Source organism: Leopardus geoffroyi, chromosome A3, assembly GCF_018350155.1.
Source record: "Leopardus geoffroyi isolate Oge1 chromosome A3, O.geoffroyi_Oge1_pat1.0, whole genome shotgun sequence".
Lineage (NCBI taxonomy): Eukaryota > Metazoa > Chordata > Mammalia > Carnivora > Felidae > Leopardus > Leopardus geoffroyi.
Window position 1 is genome coordinate 90,769,659 of NC_059336.1, and position 24,552 is coordinate 90,794,210.

At 43.5% G+C, this 24,552-nt stretch overlaps 1 protein-coding gene across 2 annotated transcripts in view; it reads right to left on the reverse strand.

The window, feature by feature from the left end:
- Nucleotides 1-1,208: 1,208 nt before the first annotated feature.
- LOC123581004 (meiosis 1 associated protein) overlaps nucleotides 1,209-24,552 on the reverse strand; it is a 69,868-nt gene continuing 46,524 nt past the window's right edge. The window contains exons 5-11 of one of the 2 annotated variants that reach the window (XM_045446606.1): nucleotides 23,419-23,592; nucleotides 19,711-19,873; nucleotides 18,588-18,729; nucleotides 3,640-3,846; nucleotides 2,376-2,516; nucleotides 1,898-1,909; nucleotides 1,209-1,391 (exon numbers count right to left, since the gene is read on the reverse strand). In XM_045446606.1, the coding sequence (XP_045302562.1) occupies nucleotides 1,209-1,391; nucleotides 1,898-1,909; nucleotides 2,376-2,516; nucleotides 3,640-3,846; nucleotides 18,588-18,729; nucleotides 19,711-19,873; nucleotides 23,419-23,592 (1,022 nt within the window). The remainder of the gene's footprint in view (nucleotides 1,392-1,897; nucleotides 1,910-2,375; nucleotides 2,517-3,639; nucleotides 3,847-18,587; nucleotides 18,730-19,710; nucleotides 19,874-23,418; nucleotides 23,593-24,552) is intronic. The other variant, XM_045446607.1, reaches the window with a different exon arrangement.

Genomic DNA, 24,552 nt, shown 5'->3' on the forward strand with positions numbered 1-24,552 from the left:
TGCTGGGTGGGTGTGGAGGGGGTCAGGAGAATCCACAGAAGGAGGATGGGGTCGCAGGTGAGTGGAGCAGTGTGGTGGTTGAGAGCCTGGGTGGTCCAGTTGGGCACACGTGGGCTTGAGCCTGTCTCTGTGATACTGAGCAAGTCATATAACATCTATAACCCTCAGTTTTCCTCAGTGACCCCCTGTAAAATGGGAAAACCCAATAACAGACTCTACTTCACAGGGTTGTTTGTGTGAAAGGAGTTAAATTTCTCAAGTACTTAGTGCAACCTGAATCGCAGATTAAGCATTTTATAAATGGTAGTTATTCTGTAGGTGGAAAGGGCCAACGGAAAGGTGGACAGGAGTGCCTGGGTGCCTCAGTCAGTTAGGCGTCCGACTCTTGGTTTCAGCTCAGGTCATGATCTCACATTAACGAGATCAAATCCTGCGTCGGGCTCTGCGCTGACAGCGCTGACCCTGCTTGGGATTCTCTCTTTTTCTCTCTCTCAAAATAAAAAAGAAAAAAGAAAAGAGAAGAGAAAAAAGAAAAGAAAAGAAAAAGAAAAAAGAAAAGAAAAGAAAAGAAAAAAGAAAAGTGGACAGGCTTGGGGGGAGAGAAATAGGAAGGAAACAGGCCTTTTCCACACCGTTTTCCCCTTCTCTTCTCAGCTATAGGACACCTCCTGCCACCCACTCTGCCTGTAGGTATCAGCACCAACTGCTTTTCTGTCTGAGGGCTGAAGGAAACCACAGTGTGGTGGGTGTAGTGGGAAGAATGCAGCCTTTGGAATGAGGCTTCGATTTCAATCCTACTTCTTTTCATGAGCTCTAAAAACCTTGTACTTGTCTCCTGATGTCCAGTTTCCCGAAGGTGACCTGACCTCGTCTACCTGTTTACCAGGAACTACAAGGAGAAATTTGGGCTGGGAATGCTCCTAACAATGGGTATTTAATCTTACTGGGTATTTAATCTGATACTGTGCTAACAGTATCAAATAATCCAAAAGAAAATGAGTTCCTGCTTGGAGAAGGAAAAAGTTCAGGTGTGTCTCTTCCAGGACTAAGCAGTGGGGCGGCAGCAGTTCTGAAGACTGAGGAGGGAAAGGCTCTGTTTCCCAGTCGCCTGGAGCTCACAGAGGCTCAGGTGGAGCAAAGGCCATTCACTGTATGAGCCTTAGTGTGGATGTAGTTGAACAGGGCCGCCAGGCTCTGGTGCTGGTGACTTAGGGCCCAGAGGGATACTCCTCCCCTTTCTGCTCCTCTACTTCTTCCTCCTTGGAAGGCCAGAAGAAGACTTCTGAGGAAGGCTTGCTGGCTGCTGGCATCTTGGGGGCTCTGCCAGGGGTTGGAGTCATAGGCAGGGGGGCCACTGTGGCTCGAACTCGGTTTGTCTGCAACTGTCCAGCCTACAAAGAAAGCAGAGAGTTCTCTGAGGCCCAGACATGGCTCCCGATCTCCTGTCCTGTTCCTTGTTGGGCCTCCTGTCCTAACTCCTTCACGTGTCCCATCCCTTAAGTGACAGCCTCAAAGTCGAGGGCGGTGGAGTCCCCTGGGCTTGTCTCCACAGTGCCGGTCTCCTGGCTGAGTGTTCCTTCTCTGTTAGCTTGTCCATCAGCTAACTTGTGGTGGGCTCAGCTCCCATCTTTAGATTGACTGTAGTTTGGAAAGATCTTTCTTTTGTAACTTCAGCTAAGGCAAAGCAGGAGTTCCTAAAGGTTCTGTTACTAGGAAATTAGGAAAAGATTAAGAATTTATATTCTATACAAACACTGTAGAATATAAATTTCATAAAAAATAACTCCACCCTCAATTACTCTTCTCTCTTTAACCCTTGTTGAGAAAGCCTGGACTCCAATGTACTAAGCTTGGTCAGCCTCCTTTTCCTCATCTGTACAGTGAACATAACACTTACCTTGCAGGGATGCTGTAGGGATTAAACGAGAAAGATATTTGTGAGAGCACTGGTCACAAACCTGGCAAATGGCTGGTGTTCAGTACATGCTAATTTCCTTTCCTTTGGATATTTCTTTTCCCACCTTCCATTCAGCCTTTTCTTTAAACAGAACCTGTGCTCTCAGTACTGCCAATTTGCTTAGTGGGACAATGGTCTGCTACATGACTAATGGATTATCACAAGTGCACAGTGAAGATGCCTAAACATCACCATATGTAAGTGCCCAGGCAGAAAACCCTCCCTACCGGACAGGGGTTGTAATTTCCTTGGTCTAGGGCAAAGGGTTGTTCTTTTTCTCCTTCCCTGGTTGGCCTGGTTCTCCCCTCCACCAGGGGAGGGGGCTGCTCCCTGGGATGGGGGGAGCCAGGGACAGGGGAGGAGGTCTCTCTTGGATTCTGGGCATAAAGAAGAGGAGGGAGTAGGGAGGGAGCTGTACCTTTCTCAGGGCCCGGCTTTCCAAGCTTGGCTGGATCCGGCCCTGAAGCTTGGTCAAGGTGTTGCTCAGGTGTGAGTACAGGTGGCTCCAAGCCTGCAAGGGGTTGTAGGTGGGCTCTAGCTCCAGGCTGTCCAGCACCCTCTGTGGAAGAGAGAAGAGAAGACTCACCCAGGGAGCTTGAGGTCACAGAACACAGTAAGAGACCTTGGACTGTGAGAGACTGGAGGATGTGTGAAGACCCGGGGCTTGGCTCAAGACTGAAGTAGATGAGGGTCTCCGCTGGGTTTTCCGGCCCCCAGGTTTGAGTGTCTGTGATGTAAGTGTCAGGTAAGAGTGCAACAAGTAGGTATAGCCGTGAGTGTCTAGGGACACCAAATACTCTGGCTCTGAGAAGCGTGTCATGGGATTCTGAGAGGGGCTGAAGTGCTGGAAGGGTCACAAGGGATCCAGTGTGCGGGCTGTGAGAGAGGGTGTGACGGAGGCCTGGGGCTGCTCACAGTCTGCAGGGGCAGTACATGGAGTTCTTCGCCTGCTAGGTGAGCAGAGCCGGAGCCGGAGGGCACACAAGCACAGCATTCCTGAGCAGTCAGGTTTTCCGGCCACAACATCCTGTGCCAGGAACCACTGGCTCTGAAGTGAGACACTGAGCGAGCCACGGCCACTCGTGCCCACCTCTTTTTGCATCCCGGTGGCCGCCAAGGCAAGAACACAATCCCAAGCTCTGTCCTCTCTGCACGCAAGCCAGTGATCCAGCAGCGATGTGGCTCCAGTTCTCCCTGCTCAGAGCCTTTCCTCCTGCCCTCAGCCAGAGGAGGCTGGCAGAGGAAATCCAGAATCCAGATCCAAGGAAGACAGGAGAAGGCGGGAGAAGGAGGGGAAAGGGAAAGATGGGGGAGGGGAGGAGGGGGAAAATGGTGGCAGTGCAGTTCTCTCCATTGCATGGGAGTCTCATTTTGAAGCCCTTCCTATCCTGAATGCCTGCATTGACTGCCTTTTTCCCTTTTCCTCAACAAACAGATACACATGCACAAAGCAGAGAAAGACACCACCACACAGACACACATCACATTACTTCCTTCCACCTGGCCTCAGTTCCTACCTTTGCTGTCTTCTCTCACCCTCCACCACCTTCTTGGAACAACCACTCCTCCCTCTGCTCCCCAGTCCTTTCTCCCACAGGCTAATTCCTCTCCCGTATCCTTTTCTCCAGCTCCCAACTCTTCTCTCCCTTCTGTCTGCCCCATGAGATCTGAGCTTCACTTGCCTCCACAGTCTTAAGGCTGACGTCAGTTGGGTCCTCAGGCAGCGGGGGGAAGGGGCTGGGCAGCAACAGTTCCCTAGTGGCCACTGCCTTCACCAGCAGAGTGGGGGAGTGTGATGGCACAATCACATAGAAAGTGCTGGTAGGCGTCCTCAGGCTGTGTCCTCCACTCAGGGGCTCCCCTTTGGCCAACAGCAGCCATTCTCTTTTCTGAAACAAGAGCATATATAAATGCTGGTTCACCTTCAGTCTTTGGCATGTTTTGAAGATCTATCTCAATCAAGGCTTCCCCAAGTTTTTCTGGGGGTGTCAGGGAGGACTGAACCATTTTTCTTTGGTCCTGGGAGACAGGGACTTCCTAACTGAGTTGCCCCAAGGGAGTGCTCTTCTTCCCTGGTTGGAGTTGTACACAAAACGGTTTACAATGCAGAGACAAGACAGGCCCTTTCTTGTTATTTTTTAAATGTTTACTTATTTTGAGACAGAGAGAGAGAGAGAGAGAGAGAGAGAGAGAGAGAGAGAGAGAAAGCAGGGGGAGGGGCAGAGCAAGAGGGAGAGAGAGTCCCAAGCAGGCTCTGTGCCAACACTGGGCTCAAACCCATAAACCCACAAACTGTGAGATCATGAACTGAAATCAAGAGTTAGGTGCTAAACCAACTGAGCCACCCAGGCGCCCCAAGAGATGCCCTTTAACCTGAAGTAGGTGTTCACCCTGGAGATGGCTAATGTATTACTCAATGGTAAATGTAGAATTTTAAGAATTACAATTCTTGGGGCGCCTGGGTGGCACAGTCGGTTAAGCGTCCAACTTCAGCCAGGTCACGATCTCGCGGTCCGGGAGTTCGAGCCCCGCGTCAGGCTCTGGGCTGATGGCTCAGAGCCTGGAGCCTGTTTCCGATTCTGTGTCTCCCTCTCTCTCTGCCCCTCCCCCGTTCATGCTCTGTCTCTCTCTGTCCCAAAAATAAATAAACGCTGAAAAAAAAAAAAATTAAAAAAAAAAAAAAAAAAGAATTACAATTCTTTTTTTAGGGGCGCCTGGGTGGCTTAGTTGGTTGAGTGTCCGACTTTGGGTCAGGTCATGATCTCATGGTTCGTGAGTTCGAGCTCCGCATCAGGCTCTGTGTTGACAGCTTGGAGCCTGCTTCGGATTCTGTGTCTCCCTCTCTCTCTGCCCCTCCCCTGCTAGTGCTCTGTCTTCCTGACTCTCAAAAATAAAATAAACATTAAAAAAAACTTTAAAAAAAATATTTCTGAGAGGGAGAGGGAGAAAGAGAGAGAGAAAGAGAGAGCGAGAGAGAGTGAGAGAGAGAATGACTAGTGGAGGGGCAGAGAGAGGGGGACAGAGGATCCAAAGCGGGACCCTGCACTGACAGCAGCCAGCCCAATGCAGGGCTCAAACCCATGAACCCACGAGAGCATAACCTGAGCTGAAGTTGGATACTCAACCAACAGAGCCACTTGGGCGCGCCAAGAATTACAATTCTTAAAAACAGTCTTGAAATACAGACTTGTGTGGGCTGTTGTGAAAATTCAGGTCTTGTTTAGAGGGTGACAAAATGTGCTTGTGTTGCATGACCGAGATCAGAGTGGGCTGGTTAGGGAATATCTGTAGAATACCCAGAAAGGGTTTAAGAAGGTGATCAAAGTCACCTGCCAAAGCAAGAGGAGGAGGAGACAGCAGGGAGAGAAAAGCTTAGGTACAAAGAGGCCAGTGGGCGCAGGATCCTTGAGATCAACACAGCTAGTCACAGGACAAAAAGAAGGGTCAGAATTCCAGGGGCAGTGACTCTGAGTGAAAGGTTCTGCAGAACAGAGGGGGTGACACTTTGCTGTGTGCCATGGGTCAGGAGAAGAGACACACAGACCTATTAGCAGATTTTCTAGGTGTGCCCTTTTAAATCAGGCATGGGAATAAGGCAATTTTCTTTGGTAGCTTTTCAAGGAAAACCACAAAACTCTTAAGAAATGTGGAGTCAGACTGTTACGATCATCTGCAAATTGTGCCCTCTTGCTTGAGGTGATCAGCACTTCCACCTGGCACAAACATAACAGCCTCTCTGCTACAGAAGATGAAAGCAAGCACATTAGCTCCACCCACTCTAACTGATACAAAAAGTTGGAAGAATATGAGAGGAAAGGCAAACAGCGGGGAAAGATTTTAAGGGGATTGAGGAGTATCAGTGTCTTGTGGAAGACAAGTGGAAAGTGACACAGTGAAGCACAAAAAACCCTGCTGTAGCATTAGAGTTATACCCTAGGGGGAATGTGCTGGAGTGGAGGTGGTGCAGAAGTTTCCAGACACTTAAAAGCAGTGTCATCATTTTGTGCACCACAGAACTGTGAGGAGATCTGGTAGGCTGGGAAGGTGGTAGGTACCTTTAGAAGTTTATGCTTTCTTAACATTTCGCTCATATCTGGGGTGTCTGGGTGGCTCAGTCAGTTAAGCGTCCAACTTCAGCTCAGGTCATGATCTCAACGGTTTGTGAGTTTGAGCCTCAAGTTGGGCTCTGTGCTGACACTCAGAGCCTGGAATCCTCTTCGGATTCTGTGTCTCCCTCTCCCTCTGCCCCTATTATTTTAATCTATTTTTTATGCTGGTTCATGCATTTGTGAACTAGTTTGTTTATTTATTAAGAATGGTTGGGTGGCTGTTCTGTCCAAAGCACTAGGCATGAATATGTAGAAATTCATTAGACATGTTTCTTGCCCTTTGAGAGTTTATATATAGTAAAGGGAAGGTTTGTAAATTAACGTTTGTCCAATACTTAGGATGACCACCTGTTCTGGTTTGCCCATTTAGCAATGAAAGCCCTACATCTCAGAAAACCCCCCAATGCTGGGCAAACTGGTGTGGTTGGTCACCCTTCCACGATTCCACAGACAACAGAGTATCTTTCCACTGTGGCAAGTCACTGGGGGCTAAAACTATGGCATTGTAACATTTCTTGAACTTTTTTTTTTTTTTTTTTTAGGCAATGTGACATTTCTTACACCTCAGTGTTATGGGACAAATTCATGACTGCTACACTGTGGGATTACTGGGAAACCCTGAGGGGCACCTGTGTGGCTCAGTTGGTTGAGCATCCAACTGTGGCTCAGGTCATGATCTCATGGCTCTTGAGTTCGAGTCCCACATCGGGCTCTGTGCTGACAGCTCAGAACCTGGAGCCTGCTTCGGATTCTGTGTCTCTCTCTTTCTCTGTCCCTCACCTGCTCACACTTTGTCTTTCAAAAATAAATAAACATTAAGAAATTAAACAAAAAAGGAACTTAAAAATTTTTTTAAATGTTTTTATTTATTTTTCACAGAGAGAGAGACAAAGCATGAGCGGGGGAGGGACAGAGAGAGAGGGAGACACAGAATCCCAAGCAGGCTCCAGGCTCTGAGCTGTCAGCACAGAGCCCAACATGGGGCTCGAACTCACAGACCGCGAGATCATTACCTGAGCCAAAGTCAGACGCTCAACCGACTGAGCCACCCAGGCACTCCCAAAAAAGGAACTTTGAATGTTGCACACAAAAAATTATGATCCTTAAAATTTGAGCCTATTGATTTTGAGACAACAGCTAAGATTCTATTATAGAACTGGTATACAGAATTGACTGAGGTCTCTCAAAAGTAACTCCTTTTTTAAAAAGTTATTTATTTTTGAGAGAGCACAAGCATGAGAGTGTCAGAGAGAGAGGGAGACAGAGAATGCCAACCAGGCTCCACGCTGTCAGTTCAGAGCCTCACATGGGGCTCAAACTCATGAACGATGAGATTATGATCTGAGCTGAAATCAAGAGTAGGACCCTTAACCAACTGAGCCGCCCAAGTACCCCTCAAAAGTAACTCCTGATGTGTGGGCTTTCAGAGGACTAGGAAGAGATTGAGTTGAAAGGATTTTGCAGACTGCTTTAAAACTTCTGGGCTGATTTAAAGAGAGGTTAGAGTAAGGCTCTGGAAGGAAGAGAAGCAAATGCACTTACTAGAGTTTGATAAAGATATTACTTCATCTGTAATTCTCAGGAGCATTTGGGGGTAAAGTGAGAGATAGGAAAGTTGAACTTTAAGATCCTTATTTTGGACTCTGAATTTCTAACCTCTTCCTGGACAGTAGTTAATGGCAGTAGAGATCTAAAGTCTAGGACCCAAGCTTGAACATGTTACCCAGGTAATGGGTTGACTTGTAGGTACAGGCGGTTGTACCTGTGATGGAAATGGTTAACTGCCATGGCAGGTAGGCAAAGTTGAGAAAAGACAAGAGCATGTCCCAGAAGAGTAGTTTTTGGGGTCCTCAAATTGAACAATGCTTAATGACTACAGATGACAATAGGCTTTTTCTAATTCTATTTTTTTAAGATTTTATTTTTAAGTAATCTCTATACCCATCATGGGGCTCAAGTTTACAACCCCAAGATCAAGAATCTCATGCTCTACCGACTGAGCCAGCCCAGTGCCCCTTTGCAAATTTCCAAAGAAAGGAGAATGAGTTAGATGGTGAATTTATCAGAAGACAGGTAAAAATGTATCTGCATTTATGATACGTTTGCTACAGAAGGTGCTAGGGAGCTTAGATTTTAGGAGGTGGGGACTGATTCTGTTTAGAACAGGTATGGACAGGGCAGAGTGGAAGGGCATGCCATGCTCCAAGCTCATTCTTCCCCACCTCTGCCCTAACTTCTAATTTCTAAGGCTGTGAAGGAAGGCATAGCCACTGCTGGTTAACTGGCCACTACTCCCTCATCCCACTCCCTTCTCCCTACACATTTTTCAGTCTTTCAGTGATTGGTCTGGGGTGACATGTGATCTTGATTTAAATAATGAGACAAGCAGAAGTTTCTGTGTGGGCCTTCTGGGAAAGCTTTCTAATATGTTGGCAGTCTTTTGCCTCTTTACCCTATTCCTTCTTTCTCCTGGAATAGGATTGGTCTTAAGGTGTAATAGCCACATGAGGAATAGGCATAAGGATGAAGTACATTTGCCATGGATGTGGCAGTGGAAAAATGCAAAGATCTTGGTCCATGATGGTATCATTGATTAACTGTATTGGTTTCAGAATTGTCTGTCTCCATTACTTCTTGTTATATTAGAAAAATAAACTCTTTTTTTTTTTTTTTTTTTTTAAATTTTTTTTTTTTTTTTTTTCAACGTTTATTTTATTTTTGGGACAGAGAGAGACAGAGCATGAATGGGGGAGGGGCAGAGAGAGAGGGAGACACAGAATCGGAAACAGGCTCCAGGCTCTGAGCCATCAGCCCAGAGCCCGACGCGGGGCTCGAACTCCCGGACCGCGAGATCGCGACCTGGCTGAAGTCGGACGCCCAACCGACTGCGCCACCCAGGCGCCCCGAAAAATAAACTCTTAATTACTCAAGTTAGAGTTGGATTCGATTTCTGTTAGCTGCAGCCAAAGGGATCCTTTACAGATAGCAAAGGAAAGGAAGAGGATGTGGCTAACGAGGAGACAGAAGTAGAAGGGACAAGTTTAATGACACGGTTGTAGGCCTTGCCAGAAGGGCAGATGGGAATTTATTATAGCAGGTAAAAGCTTTAATTCTGCTAAACTAGCATTTCCTTGGTCTGCCATCAATATGATGTCCTGGGACCAAATTAAGCAATTAAAGTTTTTGGGAAGTCCAATGTTATACATGGATTTTTGACTGCAAGGGAACTGGGCACCCCTAACCCCCTGCATTGTTCAAGGATGAACTGTATATACCACATGGGGTTTATTCCAGGAATGCAAGGTTGGTTTAATACCTAAAAATCAAACAATGTAATACACCATGTTTCTAGAATAAAGGATAAAAACTACACAATCATCTCAAAAGATGCAGAAAAAGCATTTGATAAAATCCAAAACCCTTTCAGGAACAAATTAGAAACAGAGTAGAACTTAACCTGGCAAATGGCTCTACAAAAATCCCACAACTAACATCATAAGTAGTGATGAAAGACTGGATGCTTTGTCCCTAAGGTCAGGAACAAGACAAAGGTATCTGCTCTTGCCACTTCTATTCAACATTGTATTGGAGATGTATTGAAGACCAGAGGGCCATTTCCCACATTTTCCAGACTATTAGGGCTCTGGGATTCTGAGTATAAACCAGGGAGAGGCTCATAAAGACACTCAACATCCTAGTTCTTAGGGCTTAGTATTTTCTAAATTTGGTTTAGAAAAATACAATAATATGACATTTCTCACATCAGAATGCTAAGGTACAACTTCATCCCCCTTATCACTGCTGTGAAGGTCAAGATAGATGTGACAACAGGTACATGGGTGGGTAGGGGACAAAAAAGATGAGTGAGGGCAGGCTGTGGTGGGGGGCAGGAATAGCTTCCTAGTGAAGGTATTTAAGCAGAATCTGGAAAAAATGGGTAGATATTTGGCAGGTGGATAGAGGCAAAAGGAGAGAGCAGCATGAAAAAGGGTATGAGAAGTGTGGAACAGTTTAGCATATTTGGGGGAACACTTAGTAATTTATTAGTGTGGCTGGAGTAAAGGATGGAAGGGGCATGGTGAAACATGAAGCACAAAAAAAAATTAGACAAGGCTGGGTCATGAGAAGCCCACTGATCCCATGCTAGCCGCTGTCTGTTCTATCATCTGTTTCCCCTGTCTGTGTCCCCTCTCTAACTTCATTCTGATTTTTTTTAAAATGGTTGCTGACCTGCTATCACCCCACTCTCAGCTTGGATTCTTGTTCTTGACTCTTTGCCTAATGTAACCAAGGACTTTCCATATCCCCACCCATTTACAGCCCAACCAGGTCATTGCCTGTGTACTTAGACTCCTGCTAGACACATCCTGGCTTGAATTCTGTCACTTCTGTGGCCAATTAGGGCAGACAGGGCCTGTAAAGCTCTGGAATGTGTCTCCAGAGACTCTGACATTTTAAGTAGGAAACTGAAAGACCTAGGTGGTATTTTCATTTCTTTTTCTAGTTCATACAGACATGACTTTGTAAGAGAAATGAGGATGTGGAAAGTGAGTCATTAGCTACACAACTGGAACTACATAGTAGGATTTGGTAACTGAAATTATGTTTTCCTGGGGATGGATAGATTCATCTCATAAATATTTGGAAAAAATTATATATATATATATATATATATATATATATATATATATATATATATTCCCTACCATATTCCACAAAGCAGTTATGCCAGTTTAGAAACATGCAACAGTACAAAAAGATAAATAAGGGATTGGGCAAAGGAAAAATAAGGGTAGGGCAATTACAGAGCCAAGATTAGGTAAGCTCAGAGAAATGCAAACCACCCACTTTTGCTAGAAGGGAGGCCCACAGCTTTTCCTGATAAAAGTGTTCGAGAAGCTATCTTAAGGATCCTTATTGAATGAGTGTATTTGACAGAACTCCTGCAGTTAATATGATAATGAATTTCATATGGCTATAGAGTGGTTAAGAGTTTGGGTCCTGGAGTCAACCTTTCTGGATTTCATCCTGGCTCTACCATTTACTAGTTGTGTAATCTTGGAAAACTACTTTAACCTCTGTGGGCCTCAATTTCTTCATTTGTAAAATACAGATTATAATTCCTCAAAGGATGATTATGGATATTATATAAATTAGTATTTGTGAAGCGTTTAGAACGGTTTCAGGCACACAGTAAGTACCAAGAAGTGTTAAATTTTTTAAGTTAAACATCTACTGAGTAAGTATTAGATCGTGTTTATTACATTTTGCTAAATTAAAAATAATTTAATAATTCTTAGATATAGATCTATAAAAGTTCCCAAGAATGAAGTACAAACACATTGCTCTCTTGTGGTCTGGACTGATCTAAGAGTGAAATTTATGGGAATTGATGCATGGCACATATCTTTCAGGAAGGGCTGGGGAATGGGTTTATCAAGAGCCTTGCTTATCTGATGAAGTGCCATTTTTTTGAGGAAAAGGAAGTAAAATACTCAAATAAAATAACCTATGAGGAGGACAGAAGGAAAGAACAGTCAATTCTCCAGTAAGAAAATCAGGGGATGGAATAACACTTAAGGCTGCAGTTGACTAAGGTTTAGAGTGTGTGTAAAGTGTAATTAGAAAAGTTATACAACATTTATGATGCTGATAAGGACTGGTGGGCTGGTATTAATGACTAGAATTTAATTATGGCAGTGTGGACCTGGTTCAGAAGAACCATTCTAAAAGAAGGGGCAGTGGAAGAGACAGCATTGAATGAATTGAGCTATGCTCATGCGTGTAAGGAAACCCAGGAACCTGAAAATGAGAACTTGGTGGAGCCAGCCAACTGGCTGAGAGTAAACCAGAAAATGTATTATAGGCTGTCTAGCCAAATAAGGGATGCAAAGTGGGGGAATGAATGAACATTTAACAAACATTTCCTTCTGCATCTGAGTGGAATGGAATGGCCAGAGGCAGACTGGCTCTCCTGCCTAAAACAACTAGTAAAGCTGGAATATACAGAAGCCATTTGTATGAAGGCAGCCAGGAGGTGCTGAGACAGTGAAAATGAGTGATAGCTAAGTCTCTGGAGAGGGAAGAATCCAGAGAGAGGAGGAAATCAAAACTGCTTTTACCCTGAGGGCATAAGTTGATTCTGAGTTGGAGGGACAGCTGGTGGGAGCTGAGAATCTAGGATTTGTACTTGCTGAGGCACTTTCAAGGGAACAGAGAAACCAGCAGATCTTTAGGTGGAGACCAGGCAGGTGTGGGGTGGGTGCTCAAACCAATTTTTCACTCATTTTTTTCACATTTACCAAATACTGGGGCTTCATGGAGCAGGAGGCAAAAATATCCAAGGAGAAAGCCTTTAGAAGCAGAGCATTTTAACATACTCAGGATACAGTGATTAGAGTTGGGATTTTCCAAGGGAGGGGGATGCATATAATATACCAGGTTTCAGTGGAAAATCCTGGAAGGCCAGGAGCAAGCCAGGGTAGACTGAGCCTTAGCAGGACAGCAGTCAAGCCTGGACTCAGTACAGCTCCTGAGTAGAATAGGATGTTCTGTCACCACCCTATCTGCCTAGTGCAGGTCAGGATGGACCCTCTCTATAGGAATGCCAACTGGAGCCTCTGCAACTTATTTAGACACATTGAGCATCTTTCATTAAAATATTACTGGCTGTACCAAAAGACAGAACCACATGTCCAAAAACCAAAAGAAAATAAAGAGTTGAAACAAATGGATGATCCAGGCATTGGGGTCAGCATACAAGAACTCTAAAATAACTATGATTAGTATATTCAAGAAAATAGGTGAAAAAATGGAGACTATCTGCAGAGAATTAGACACTATTAAAAAAAGAGACACAAATGTAAATCATAGAACTACTAAGCAACCACCATGTGCAAATCATTTGCCAGACATATTTAAACATGCAATATTATTCAATCACCTTAAAAACTACATGAGATATGTTTTGTTGTTTCTATTTAACATGTGACAGGGACAAGATTTACTAATGTGTGTCTGTCATGCACCTTCTCCCTTTTTTCGTCCTCCCCCACTCTACTTCTACTCATGAAAGGAGAAGCCTTGTGAATTCTATCCCTGGATATTTTCAATAGGAAGAAAGAGGGGTGCTTGGCTGGCTCAGTCAGTGAAGCATATGACTCTTGATCTCGGGGTTGTGAGTTCAAGCCTCACACTGGATGTGTAGAGATTACTTAAAAATAAAATCTTTTTAAAAAATAAGAAGACAGAGACAGGACCTGAGGAGGAGGTGGAGTATGCCAGAGGGGTAAGCCAATCTACAGAATACGTATATAGCTGAGAGAGAGAGGAAGAAGGTAGAGGAACAGGGACTGGTGATGTAGACAGAGTTTTAGTTTTTTGTAAAGTGTGTGTGTGCGTGCGTGTGTGTGTGTGTGTGTGTGTGTGTGTGTGTGTAAGGCTTTTGGAATAACTCCTGGTTAGATATAATTGAGGAGTGGAGGATGAAGATTTGAGAAATGTCATTGTGGGTTATGAACTATTTCCTCTTTGGTATTCTTTGAAAGCACAAATGAATTCTAAAATTACTTTTTGGCCTCTGGATAGTGCTTCTTTGTATACTGTTTATACAGAGGCTAAACCAAATGTGGCCACTAGATTTGTTAGGGTTTCAAATAAATGAATGTACTGATACTTAGAGAGGTTAAGTATATCACCTGAATTCACTCAGTTGGGAAATAATGACGCTGTTAGGAACCTAGCGCCATCTGATTCCAAAGTCCATGCTTTTCATGGGACAATACAAACTAAATTTTACTATAATAGATTAGAAAACTGCCTTGCCTCAACTCCCCAGAAAGAGACATAACAAAGGGAGAATTTCCACTCTGAACCTAAAATTTGACTAAGGCTGAGAAATTAGTTCATAAAATGGGAAAGTGGTAGGAATGACAGGAAAAGGCAACCATGTTATCCTGGAGTTTGGGTAGTCAGACTTATATCACAAACTTTAATCCAAATCATTAGATCATGTATTTGGAAAGCTAACAGAAACATGCTTTCCCTAAAAAAAGGAAATACAGCACACAAACGTCTTTTGAAAAATAGAGAGATCCAGAAAGGCCTCATTGCAGAAACACCATTTGAGCTGAGTCTTTCAGGATGGGGTAGGGTTTGAGCATATGGCAAGAGGAGAAGGGACAATATGAATAAAGGTTCAAAGGTGGGGCAATTTAAAGTTTGTATAGTAATTTGGTTGGACTCTCTGGTGCACGATAGGGAATGCTCAGAGATGGACTGGAGTCTGAATACTTGGCTAAGGAATATGGACTTTAAAGTATAATCAATAGTAAGCCACAAACTATCTTTAAGCTGAAGAGTGGCAGGGTCAGTGCTATGTTGCAAGAAGATTAATCTGGTGGCAGTGTATAAAATGAACTGGCAAGGGGAACACTAAATGGATTGAGACAAGAGATTATTGCAATATTAAAGGAAAGAGGTAAACAGCCTTCAAACTAGGATAGTGATGATAAAAATGAGAGGACAAGATACATGCAGAGATGCTATCAGGATAGAATAGACAAGTTGCTGGGTATTGGCACCAGTGAAAAACATGTGATAGTCAGGAGAGTGCTTCAAGATTAATCTGGTCTAACATACAGAGAAAATTACAAGAGGGAGAGGTTGGAGGTAGGGAAGCTAGTTAGGAGTTTACTGAAGAAGTCCTGGTGAGAACAAGCAGTGGGAACACCAGGGCAAGGACAGTTGCAACTCACCTGATGAGAAGAACATTGACTTGACTTAGTGATGAAGTGGGTGTAAAGGGTGAGAAGGCTGGAGGGGACTGAGGTTTCAAGCCTGGGTGAGCAGACAGCGGTGGCACTGCTATTAACAGAAAGACAAAAGTCAGAATGAGAAGCTAGCTGGAGGGGAAATGTTGCAGTGAGAAACAGAAGGCAAGACTTACATGGGGAGCTGAGGACATCAGATTTTAAAAGAACCTATGAAAAAGGTCTAAGAAACACCAGAAAACCAAGGAGTTAGAGAAGTGCTGAGAGCTCGTAAATACAGGGTCAGAGAGGTTCAAGCTCTAAGTAAGGTCTTGTCACATAGTAGGTCCTGGGAAAAGATTTGTTGTTGAATGAATCAGAAGAGGCGTGTGGAGAATTCTCCCCTCTATAACACACTGCCTTTCAGGATTTTTGCTGCTTGGAGATGTCATGTGAAAAGCAAGAAGGAAGAGTCATTCAAACACTGTTTTGCTTCTGTCTTTTCCAGAAAAGGAGAGTGTTCTTTAATCTGGTGGGGTGGAACAAACAGATGGTAGAGAGAACAGTAACACAAGATGGGTGAGGAGCTAGTACAAGTAACTGGTCACTTTAAGTGAATTTAAGTTGAGAAGCATGGGGTGTTAGCTGAGGGTAGAGTCAGCCTCACTGTTGCATGCTGTGTTTATCTGGCTACATCCAGAGTAGGGAATTTAGCAAGGAAGTTAAAAGCATGGCTTTGTAGTCAAGAACTAGTTTCAAATTCTGACTTGGCCACTTTGGTAGCTATGTGATCACGTTTTGGTAAGTAACTTCATCTCTTTAGACTTCAGTCTTTTACATGGGTAAAAACAGGGAAAACAATCCTTATCTCAGAGAATTATTGTGAGGATTAAATGAGGTAAAGTATGCAAAGCACTTGGTTAAGTGACTAGCACTTAGTAGGTGCCCCAAAATATGGGTATCTGTTAGTGATGGGTCAACACATACTTGTGCATTTCCATGATAGACGAGTGATAAAGAGGTCTCTTTGGCCCCTAGAATGGTACTTGGTATATAGTGCTCAAGAAATATTTGTTGAATAAATAAATAAATATTAGATGCCCAAACACCGAATTCAGAGGCAGGACGAGTCTGATTTATATAGGTAAGCCAGGATGGGATAAAATACTCTTCCCCATTCTCATTTTTAATGGCTACATAATATTTCATTGTTTGGTTGAATTATTGTTCCCATAACCTTTCCCTTGTTTCGATTTAACCTTTCCTCTTTTTAGGACATCTAGGTTGTTTCCAATTCTTTACCATTGTAAATAACACTGAGATAAGCATGCTGGTATATATATCTTTGTTCCCTTTTCTGATTGTTTTCCTGTGCTACATACACTCTCAGCAATAGAATTAAAGTTTTGAAGTAGCTATCACTTTCCAGAAAATTTACACTCCTTCTAGCAGTATATTAAAATGCAAATGTCTGTTTGAAAGATCACACACTGTAAGAATGTAGGGAAGCCACTTGAGGGAAATTCCTCCCCAGTGATGTAGCATCATTGAGATCCTGAGGAATGGGGTGGAGTAAAATGGTCAACCGAGCTGTTGGGCTCTGATAGTCAGGACATATCTGTTGTTTCTGCTCTGCAAAGACAGGGGATGGGTGTTCTTCAGATAGGAAACAGGAACTCTGTGGGCGGATCTAAAAGGGAGTGTGGGCTTTGAAACAGGAAAAAAGAAACCTGCTTCTGATAGTGAAAGAGACACATTGCTGTGCTGGCCTGATCACCCATACGCTACTAGGTCAAACCATTGCTCTATTTCCACTCATAGTTAGGCTTGTCCTCGATTATATTTGCAGTTGTTTTATTTTGCTTTCTAAGTGTTTCATGTGTGTGCTCTTTTATTTTATTTTTTTCCATTTCAGGGATCGGGCATCCACTTAGTTATTCAAGTCAGAAACCAAGCAGTTATGTGATACCTTCCTCTTCCTCACTCCCTACATCCAATCCTTCCCTAAGTTCTGACTCTGTCCCTAAAATATTTCTTTAATTGGTTTACTTTTCCCATCTTGCTTCCAACATTCTAGTCTAAGCCTAGACTACAGCAGTGCCCTCCCACCTCATTTTCTTGTTCCCATTCTCGCTTCTGCCAGTTCATTTCCAATGTTTGGCAAGTAACCTTTTTCAAAACTCAAATAATTTCTTATGATTTCTTTCTGTACTTAAAGTCCAAGGTCCTTATAATTTGGCCTACAAAACTTTGCATGATTTGACCGCTGCTCACTTCTCCAGCCCCGCCTTTTGGCTCTCTCTCCCTTGCTTTCTTTGTTTCAGTCACAGTGGTCTTTCCATTCTTGATTCTTCTCTCAGCTCTCTTCAGCCTTTGGGTCTTTGCACATGCCTTTCCCAAGCATGTTCTTCTTGCTGCCCTTCACCTGTCTAATTCCCACCCCATAAACTGCCAGGTCTCAGTTTAAATGTCACTTTCACAGAGAGGCTTTCTTGCAGCAGCCTCTTCTTTTCCTTCACAAACTTCTCACAATTAAGTATTTATACATATATACACGGTAAAAACTTGTTTTGCAAGCATAATTCATTCTGGAAACATGCTTCTAATCCAAAGCACTTGTATATCAAAGTGAACTTCAAGAACCATTGTCTTAGCTGCGATCATGTGACATTCGGCATCACATACTACTCATACTGCAAAACATCACTTGTTTATCAAGTTAAAATTTACTAGAAATGTTTGCTCATCTTGCGGAATACCCGCAGAACAAGTTACTCGCAATCCAAGGTTTTACTGTAATTACACTTTTATATTTATGTAACTTATATAAAGCTCTTCTAAATTATTTTTTAAATGTTTATTTATTTTGAGAGAGAAAGAGAGAGAGCATGAACAGGGAAGGGGCAGGGGGAAAGTGAGAGAGTCCCAAGCAGGCTCTGTGTGTCAGCGCGTATCCCCATGCAGGCCTTGATCTCATGAAGTATGAGATCATGACCTGAGCAGAAATCAATAATTGGATGCTTATTTGACTGAGCCACCTAGGTGCCCCTAACTTCTAAATTATAATTATATATATAATTCTATCTCTTTTATTATAGAGTAAGTTTCTTGAGGCCATGGATAATGCCTATCATGTTACGATTGAGTATCTAGAGTTTAGCAAAATGTCTGGCACAGCCTAGGGGTTATTCATTTAAATAAACCATAATTTCCCGACTGGTGTTAGAAAGAGAATAGTGTTAAAACATAGTTAATTAGGGGCGCCTGGGTGGCTCATTCGGTTAAGCGGCCGACTTCGGCTCAGGTCATGATTTTGTGGTCCGCTGAGTTCGAGCCCCACGTCGGGCTCTGTGCTGACAGCTCAGAGCCTGGAGCCTGTTTCAGATTCTGTGTCTCCCTCTCTCTGACCCTCCCCCATTCATGCTCTGTCTCTCTCTGTCTCAAAGATAAATAAACGTTAAAAAAAAAATAAAAAAAAAAAACAAAAAAACCATAGTTAATTATATGGAAAATGCCCTGTTTCCATTTAAATGTACAAAATTAGGGATTTTTGAGTTTAGTGTCATGTAACTGAGTTCAGGAAGTATTCTCTATATCATGAAACAAAAAAGGCAAGTCCTATTTAATCCACATTTCAGAGTATTTCTAGTTTTTTCCTGTCCTCTTGAGAACTGGGACAGGTTTGGGATCAGGTCAGGATTAACTTAGCTACTTTTCTATGGCTGGTGCTTTAACTCTTTTTCTTCCTCACCTGGAGACATGGATACTCACCAGCAGGCTGTGACACAAAGCATGGAAATGCTGCTGATTTGTCTCTAGCTCATCCCAGTCCAGCTGCCAACAGCTTGTGGGTCTGAGGATGAAGGGCAGTCCATATGTCAATGACTCGCAGATCCCACTGGAATTTAGAGCCCTGGCAAGAGACAATGGCAGTGAAAGTCTCCTCAGCAATATCTAGAACCTTGACCCCAGATCAGCTTAAACTCAGCTTATGTCTAAGACTCTGTTGTGAAATCCTTTGGGTTAGGGCCTGTGAATTATTCACCTTAGCATGGCCAGCACCTAGCAAGGTATCTGGCACATAGTAGAATCTCAAAGCCTGTTAATCAATGAGTGAAGCAACCATCATGAGGGCTGTAGACTGACGGATATTACTTCTCCTGAGCTCATTCCATTCCAAGTGACTTCTCTGGGGTCACTCCCAGAATACCCCTGCTACAATAACCCTGTAACTCAACAGTATGCTAACCATCTGCATCCCAGTTCTGGCTTTCTTGTAGCAAGGTACTGACAGAGGATGCATTTAAGAAGAGAATAAATTTAAGAAAGTTCCCCAGCAGCATCTATGGTCACAAACCCATGGATAAGCTTACTCAGATACTTGTGCACAGGCATTGTGATAGGAACCAGGAAGCAGAAAAAGTGGTCTTTGCCATCATTGTTAATTCTCCCTGAGAACTGGCTCCCCTGGGAGGAATTCTAGTACTTGGAGAAGTGGCAAGGCAGGGGTTGATCCTATCTACCCTTTGTTCCTTGGAGGTCAGATCTCTGTCCTGATGCCTAAACACAGTAAGGTATTCAACAAACAGTTGCTAAATGGGTAAACACTGCTGATCTTGTTTTTCTCCACATTCAGAGACTTTCTGGATTTCTAATCCTCATCCAGCCTTTAGAATGTCCTACTGAGGCACATCTTCCACCATCTGTCCATTTGTCTCCACATACTGAGAAACCTGACCTTGCTCTTTCACTCTCATACCTGTACTTGCTGCTTTGGAACTGACTCCCACCTGTGGGACACTTGGAGGTGCCCTCTATCTCTGGACTTCCTAGTTGGAACCAGTGAGAATAAATAAGCATTTGCATGGATTGGGGAAGTTCCCTTGTCCCATACTTGATCACCCGGAGCTTGTAACAAGAGGCTGATGACTGGGAGGCCATCTGGTAAAGTGTGCTGAAGTCTCCTTTGGGGTCATCCATTCTCAAGGAGCCATCAGCTGTGCCAGGGAGCAGGGACGGGCTGAGAAGTCGCTCTTGGAGATCACATTTCAGGCACACTACAATAAAAATGGCATTGGGGGAGGGATTGTTTGTCACAAGCTACCTCAGGGTATGTGATTAAGAGACAACATCTGCTACCCATTCCACATCCACCAGGCAAGCAAAGCTTGGGAGGAGGCAGGGGAGTGGAAAGGGGAAAGTATGACTGGTTTGGAAAGGCAGAGCAGGTTTGGACCTACAGTGTTTCTCAATACAATAGTTAACTTATTTTCTGGGTCTGATATGATTTTTGCTTATTTTACTTCTGGGTTGGCTGAGCAGTTGCCTCATAGTGAGAGACCTGGCTTGTGATCCAGTCTGAGAGGAGCATGTGCCCTCTGTGGAGGAGGCAGCTAATACTACGATATGCAGACACCCTCTGCAATCACAGATGGAAATCTTGCCTCTGCTGCTTCCCTGTGGCTGAGCTTTGGCAAGACCATAGGTCAGATGAAGGAAGAGCAGGAAAGCAGAAGTCAGAGAGTCAGCTGACAGCTGCTATTTCTCTGTGGGCCTTTCTAGGGACATTCAGGGAAGGGGGAGGAATAAGTCCCTGAAATAGTTTATTTTTTAATTCCCCAAAGAAACCCAAGCATAGAACCTTTTAGAGCATCACTGTGGCAACAGACAACAGTTCTGAGGGGGCTTCATCTAGGTATAAATTACTCATCAAGGTATTACGCTCTTCTGTAGTAAGGTTCTGCTCTGGAAGGTACATTCACATGCCATAGTGTACATGTTCTGTTGCACTAGGCTCGAATCCTTGATATTACAGTTTTTCAATGAAATGTATACCAGGTTTGAATACTGTTAACAAACATGAGGTAAAAATGAAAGTATAAATAATGCAGAAAAAGAAATAGGATGGCAGAATAGATGTCAGATTCAGCTGGCCCTCCTGGGCCCAGCAGTCAGATGTAGACATTAATTCTGGGTAAGACGGTCTTGGCCTGGTATGTCTCAGAGCCCAGGAAGTCAGCAGGAGGGACTTGGCCTACGACTCCCCTCATTTCCTCTGTGCCTGACTTCTCCATTGTTAGGTCTTTGGGCTTTAGGACTGGAGAGCTGTGTTCATCTGGCTAAGATTCTCAACTCTGGTTGTGATAAGAATCACCTTTTTATTAAGGAACTTTTAAAAGATACTGATGTCTGGGCCCTACCTCACACTAGTGAAATTGAGATCTTTGGAGATGGAACCCAGATACTCGTATTTTTAAAAAGTCCCTCATGTGATTCTTACTGAGAATTATTGGAACTGTAGTCTCAACAGTGTTCCAAAGCTGGGAAAGCTGTCTTAGCAGGACTACAGTCTAGAATTAGGTGTGCTTCTCATCACCCAGAACCCAGATGCAGAGGCGGCAGACTCTGAAACCCATGAAAGGAGAAAAGACACTCATGTGAAGCTGACTGTGCACTCTGTCAGAAGGCCTCTGAGAGAAGCACCTGGAGAGCGGGTGTGAGAGGCCCTAGCCAGCTACAGAAGCAGGTAGAGTGGGCGAAAAACCTGGTAAGGAGTCCAAGTGAACATCTAAGGAACAGTCCTCAGAAGATTCTAGAGGAGAAGAGCTCAGGGTGTGTATTGTTTTGTTTCATTTTTATGGTGTGCCACATTTCCAAAAATCCAGTGTGGTAATGCATCAGTTTTTTAAATAATGGATAACCACACTATGGTCTTTACTGTGGTTGTATAAACTCTCAGGTAGGTCACACCCACCCTGGAGGGGGCCTACTTTTCCCAGACCTCATTCCAATTGTGCCTGGGCATCTGGGTTCCAGGCTGGGCCTCTCCAGCAGAAGAGCTACGGAGTCTGGATCTAAGTTCCGCCATGCACCCTGAAGACCTGCACATTTCCAAAAAATGACTGCAGATGGAGATAAACATTCTGGCTTTGACCCAGGTGTCGAAAGCCATGGAAAGAGGGAGGGGAAAGGTAGAGAAACTCTCAACAATACCATGGGCAAGTGCTGTGCAACAGTTGAAGAAAGGCTGGATGCAGGAGTTCCTGGCCTTGGAGGGCCCCAGCTCGCCTAATGAAAGAAGTGCCAGCATGAGGCAGCATCTTTGTTCAGAACTGCCCAGCATGAGGTGGGTTGTGTAGTGGGTGAGGGTCCTGGTTCTACAAGCAGACAGACCTGGGTTTGATGAATGTTCTCTGGGCTGACAGCCTTCCGAGCTTCCGAACTGTTGAGACTACAGTTCCAGTAATTCTCAGTAAGAATCACATGAGGGACTTTTAAAAAATACCAGTGTGTAGGTTATGTGTTTCTTACAGTTGCCATTGGCCAGGTATGTACTCTTAATATTTACTACCCTAACTTCACAGTAAGGATAAAATAATATTTCTAAGTGACAAGAAAGCATTTATGTCATGTTTAATTGACAGTTTTTCTTTCTTAGTGGTACATAAAGTAATGGTGTATCTCATAGTTGATAGCATCTTAGATTCAATGACATATGGTAATAGTACCTGCTTTGTGGTGGTTGGTGAAGATGAAATGGGATAATGCAGGAGGAGAGGAGGTAATATAGTGTTTGGGGAAAAATATATACAAAGTGGATTCCAGAAGATGGGACAGGGAGGAATTGGCACCACCAGCTTTGGACATAAGGGGTGGAAAGGAGGTCCAGGGAAGAAGATTTATACACCAAGGAAAGACAGACTGAAATCAAGGTAAGTCGTCAAAGGCATTCTAGGCTCTGGGATGAAATGGGGATGGGAGGGTAAAGATCTGATGGCTATCCTCAGAAAGAAAGGACCACTATGTGTCTTCCCCTTTGTGGGTGGGAGGCTGTACCCATTTTTCTCAAAGAACTCCTACCTCTACTAGTTGGGCTACTAGCTGTCCTCTGTGGGGCCTGCCTCTGTAGTTGCTTTAGTTTACCTCAATTAGGTGTCTTTATCTAGCACACCTCTATTTAATTTTGGTTTAATCTTGGTTTTTTACCGGGGCGCCTGGGTGGCTCAGTTGGTTAAGCACTGGAATCTTGATTTTGGTTGGCTCAGGTCATGATGTCATGGTTCGTGGGATCAGGCCTGAGTCAGGCTTTGTGCTGACAGGGCAGAGCCTGTTTGGGATTCTCTCTCTCTCCCTCTCTCTCTGCCCCTCCCCAACTCACGCACATGCACTCTCTCAAAATAAATAAATAAACTTAAAAAAAAAAAGAAGAAAAACTTGGTTCTCTACCTTCTCATAGGCCTTGTTGATATTGTTGAGGTACCAGCATGCCTCAAATTATTATGTCAGTAATATCTACCACAATTCAAAATGAAAAACCTGAGAAAAATATATGATTCATTGTGCTTTTGTATAGTTTAGGTGCTGCCCTATTATTGAGGTGTCTAATTCTTTGCTCCTAAATAACTGGCCCTTGCTATCTAGGCTTAATTAGGTTCAGTTTTCTAACTGTGGTCACTTTTTAGAAGTTCTTTTCTTATTCTTTGTGCTTACACTGAACAGCCCTAAACCTCAACTACTCGTATTCTGATGACTCACAAATCTAGTCTTAATCTGAGACTAAGATAATTATAGCCTATATAATATGTCTTTTGGGGCTGTGTACTTGAATCATCTCCGGATCTGGAAATGTTGCTGAAACACCGTGAAGGAAGAAGAAGATGGATATGTTCTTGGTCTGTTCCACTGTTATGTAGCCAGGCTTTGAAGAAAATCTCCATGCTGACAACATCATTGTCTATGGTCTGAAGGTCAATGTCAGTTCCCAGGACAGAACTCTCTGCAGAAGAAAGGGGATTAATGGGTAAAGTATTTAATTCTTTAATTGTAAAGCTTGAAAAATGCAAAATTTTAAATGTACCCATCTTTTAACATGCCAATTCTACCTTTGGATATCTAGCTTAGAGCCATTCTTACTATATATACACAGACACATATGCAAAGATGTTCAGTCAGCGTTGTTGTAATAACAATTAATTAAAGCCTTTAAACAGGAAGCAATTCAAACACCCATCAGTAGGGGAATGTTTAAATAACTTATGGCACACTCAACCTTTGGAGTATTATACAGCCGTTAACAACCAAAATAAAGTTAAATGTACTGACATGGAAAGCTAAGAGACAGTAAGTGAATAAAGAAAGTTGTAGAACAGATGTGTAGTATGAACCCACTGATACAAAAATAAAATCATTGGATTAAGTACATACGTATGAATGTAAATGCCTTTTACAAAGGTCTGGAAGGCTACCATCAAATTGTTAATGGTGAACAGGAGTGGAAACAGGGCAGAGTTCTGAAATACGTTTCCTTTGTATCATTCAAACTTCTATACTGTTTGAATTTCATTGTATTTAGAAAACATTCTGGAATACAAAAACAGCCAAAAAAATAATCAGCAATGCAAGTTAAATACTCAGTTAACAAGGGGGGAAATTCAGAGGGCACCTGGGTGGCTCAGTCAATTAAGCATCCAACTTCAGCCCAGGCCATGATCTCACAGTCTGTGAGTTCAAGCCCTGCGTTGGGCTCTGTGCTGACAGCTCTGAGCCTGGAGCCCGCTTTGGATTCTGTGTCCCCCCCCCCCCCCCCCCGCACCTCCCCCACCTGTGTTCTGCCTCTCTCTCTCTCAAAAATAGATAAACATTAAAAAAATTAAAAAAAAAAAAAGAACAACCCAGGGGACTCCAGCTTCTTCAGCTCTTGTTTCACAGTAAAAATGTATTCAGTTATTGCTTCTTC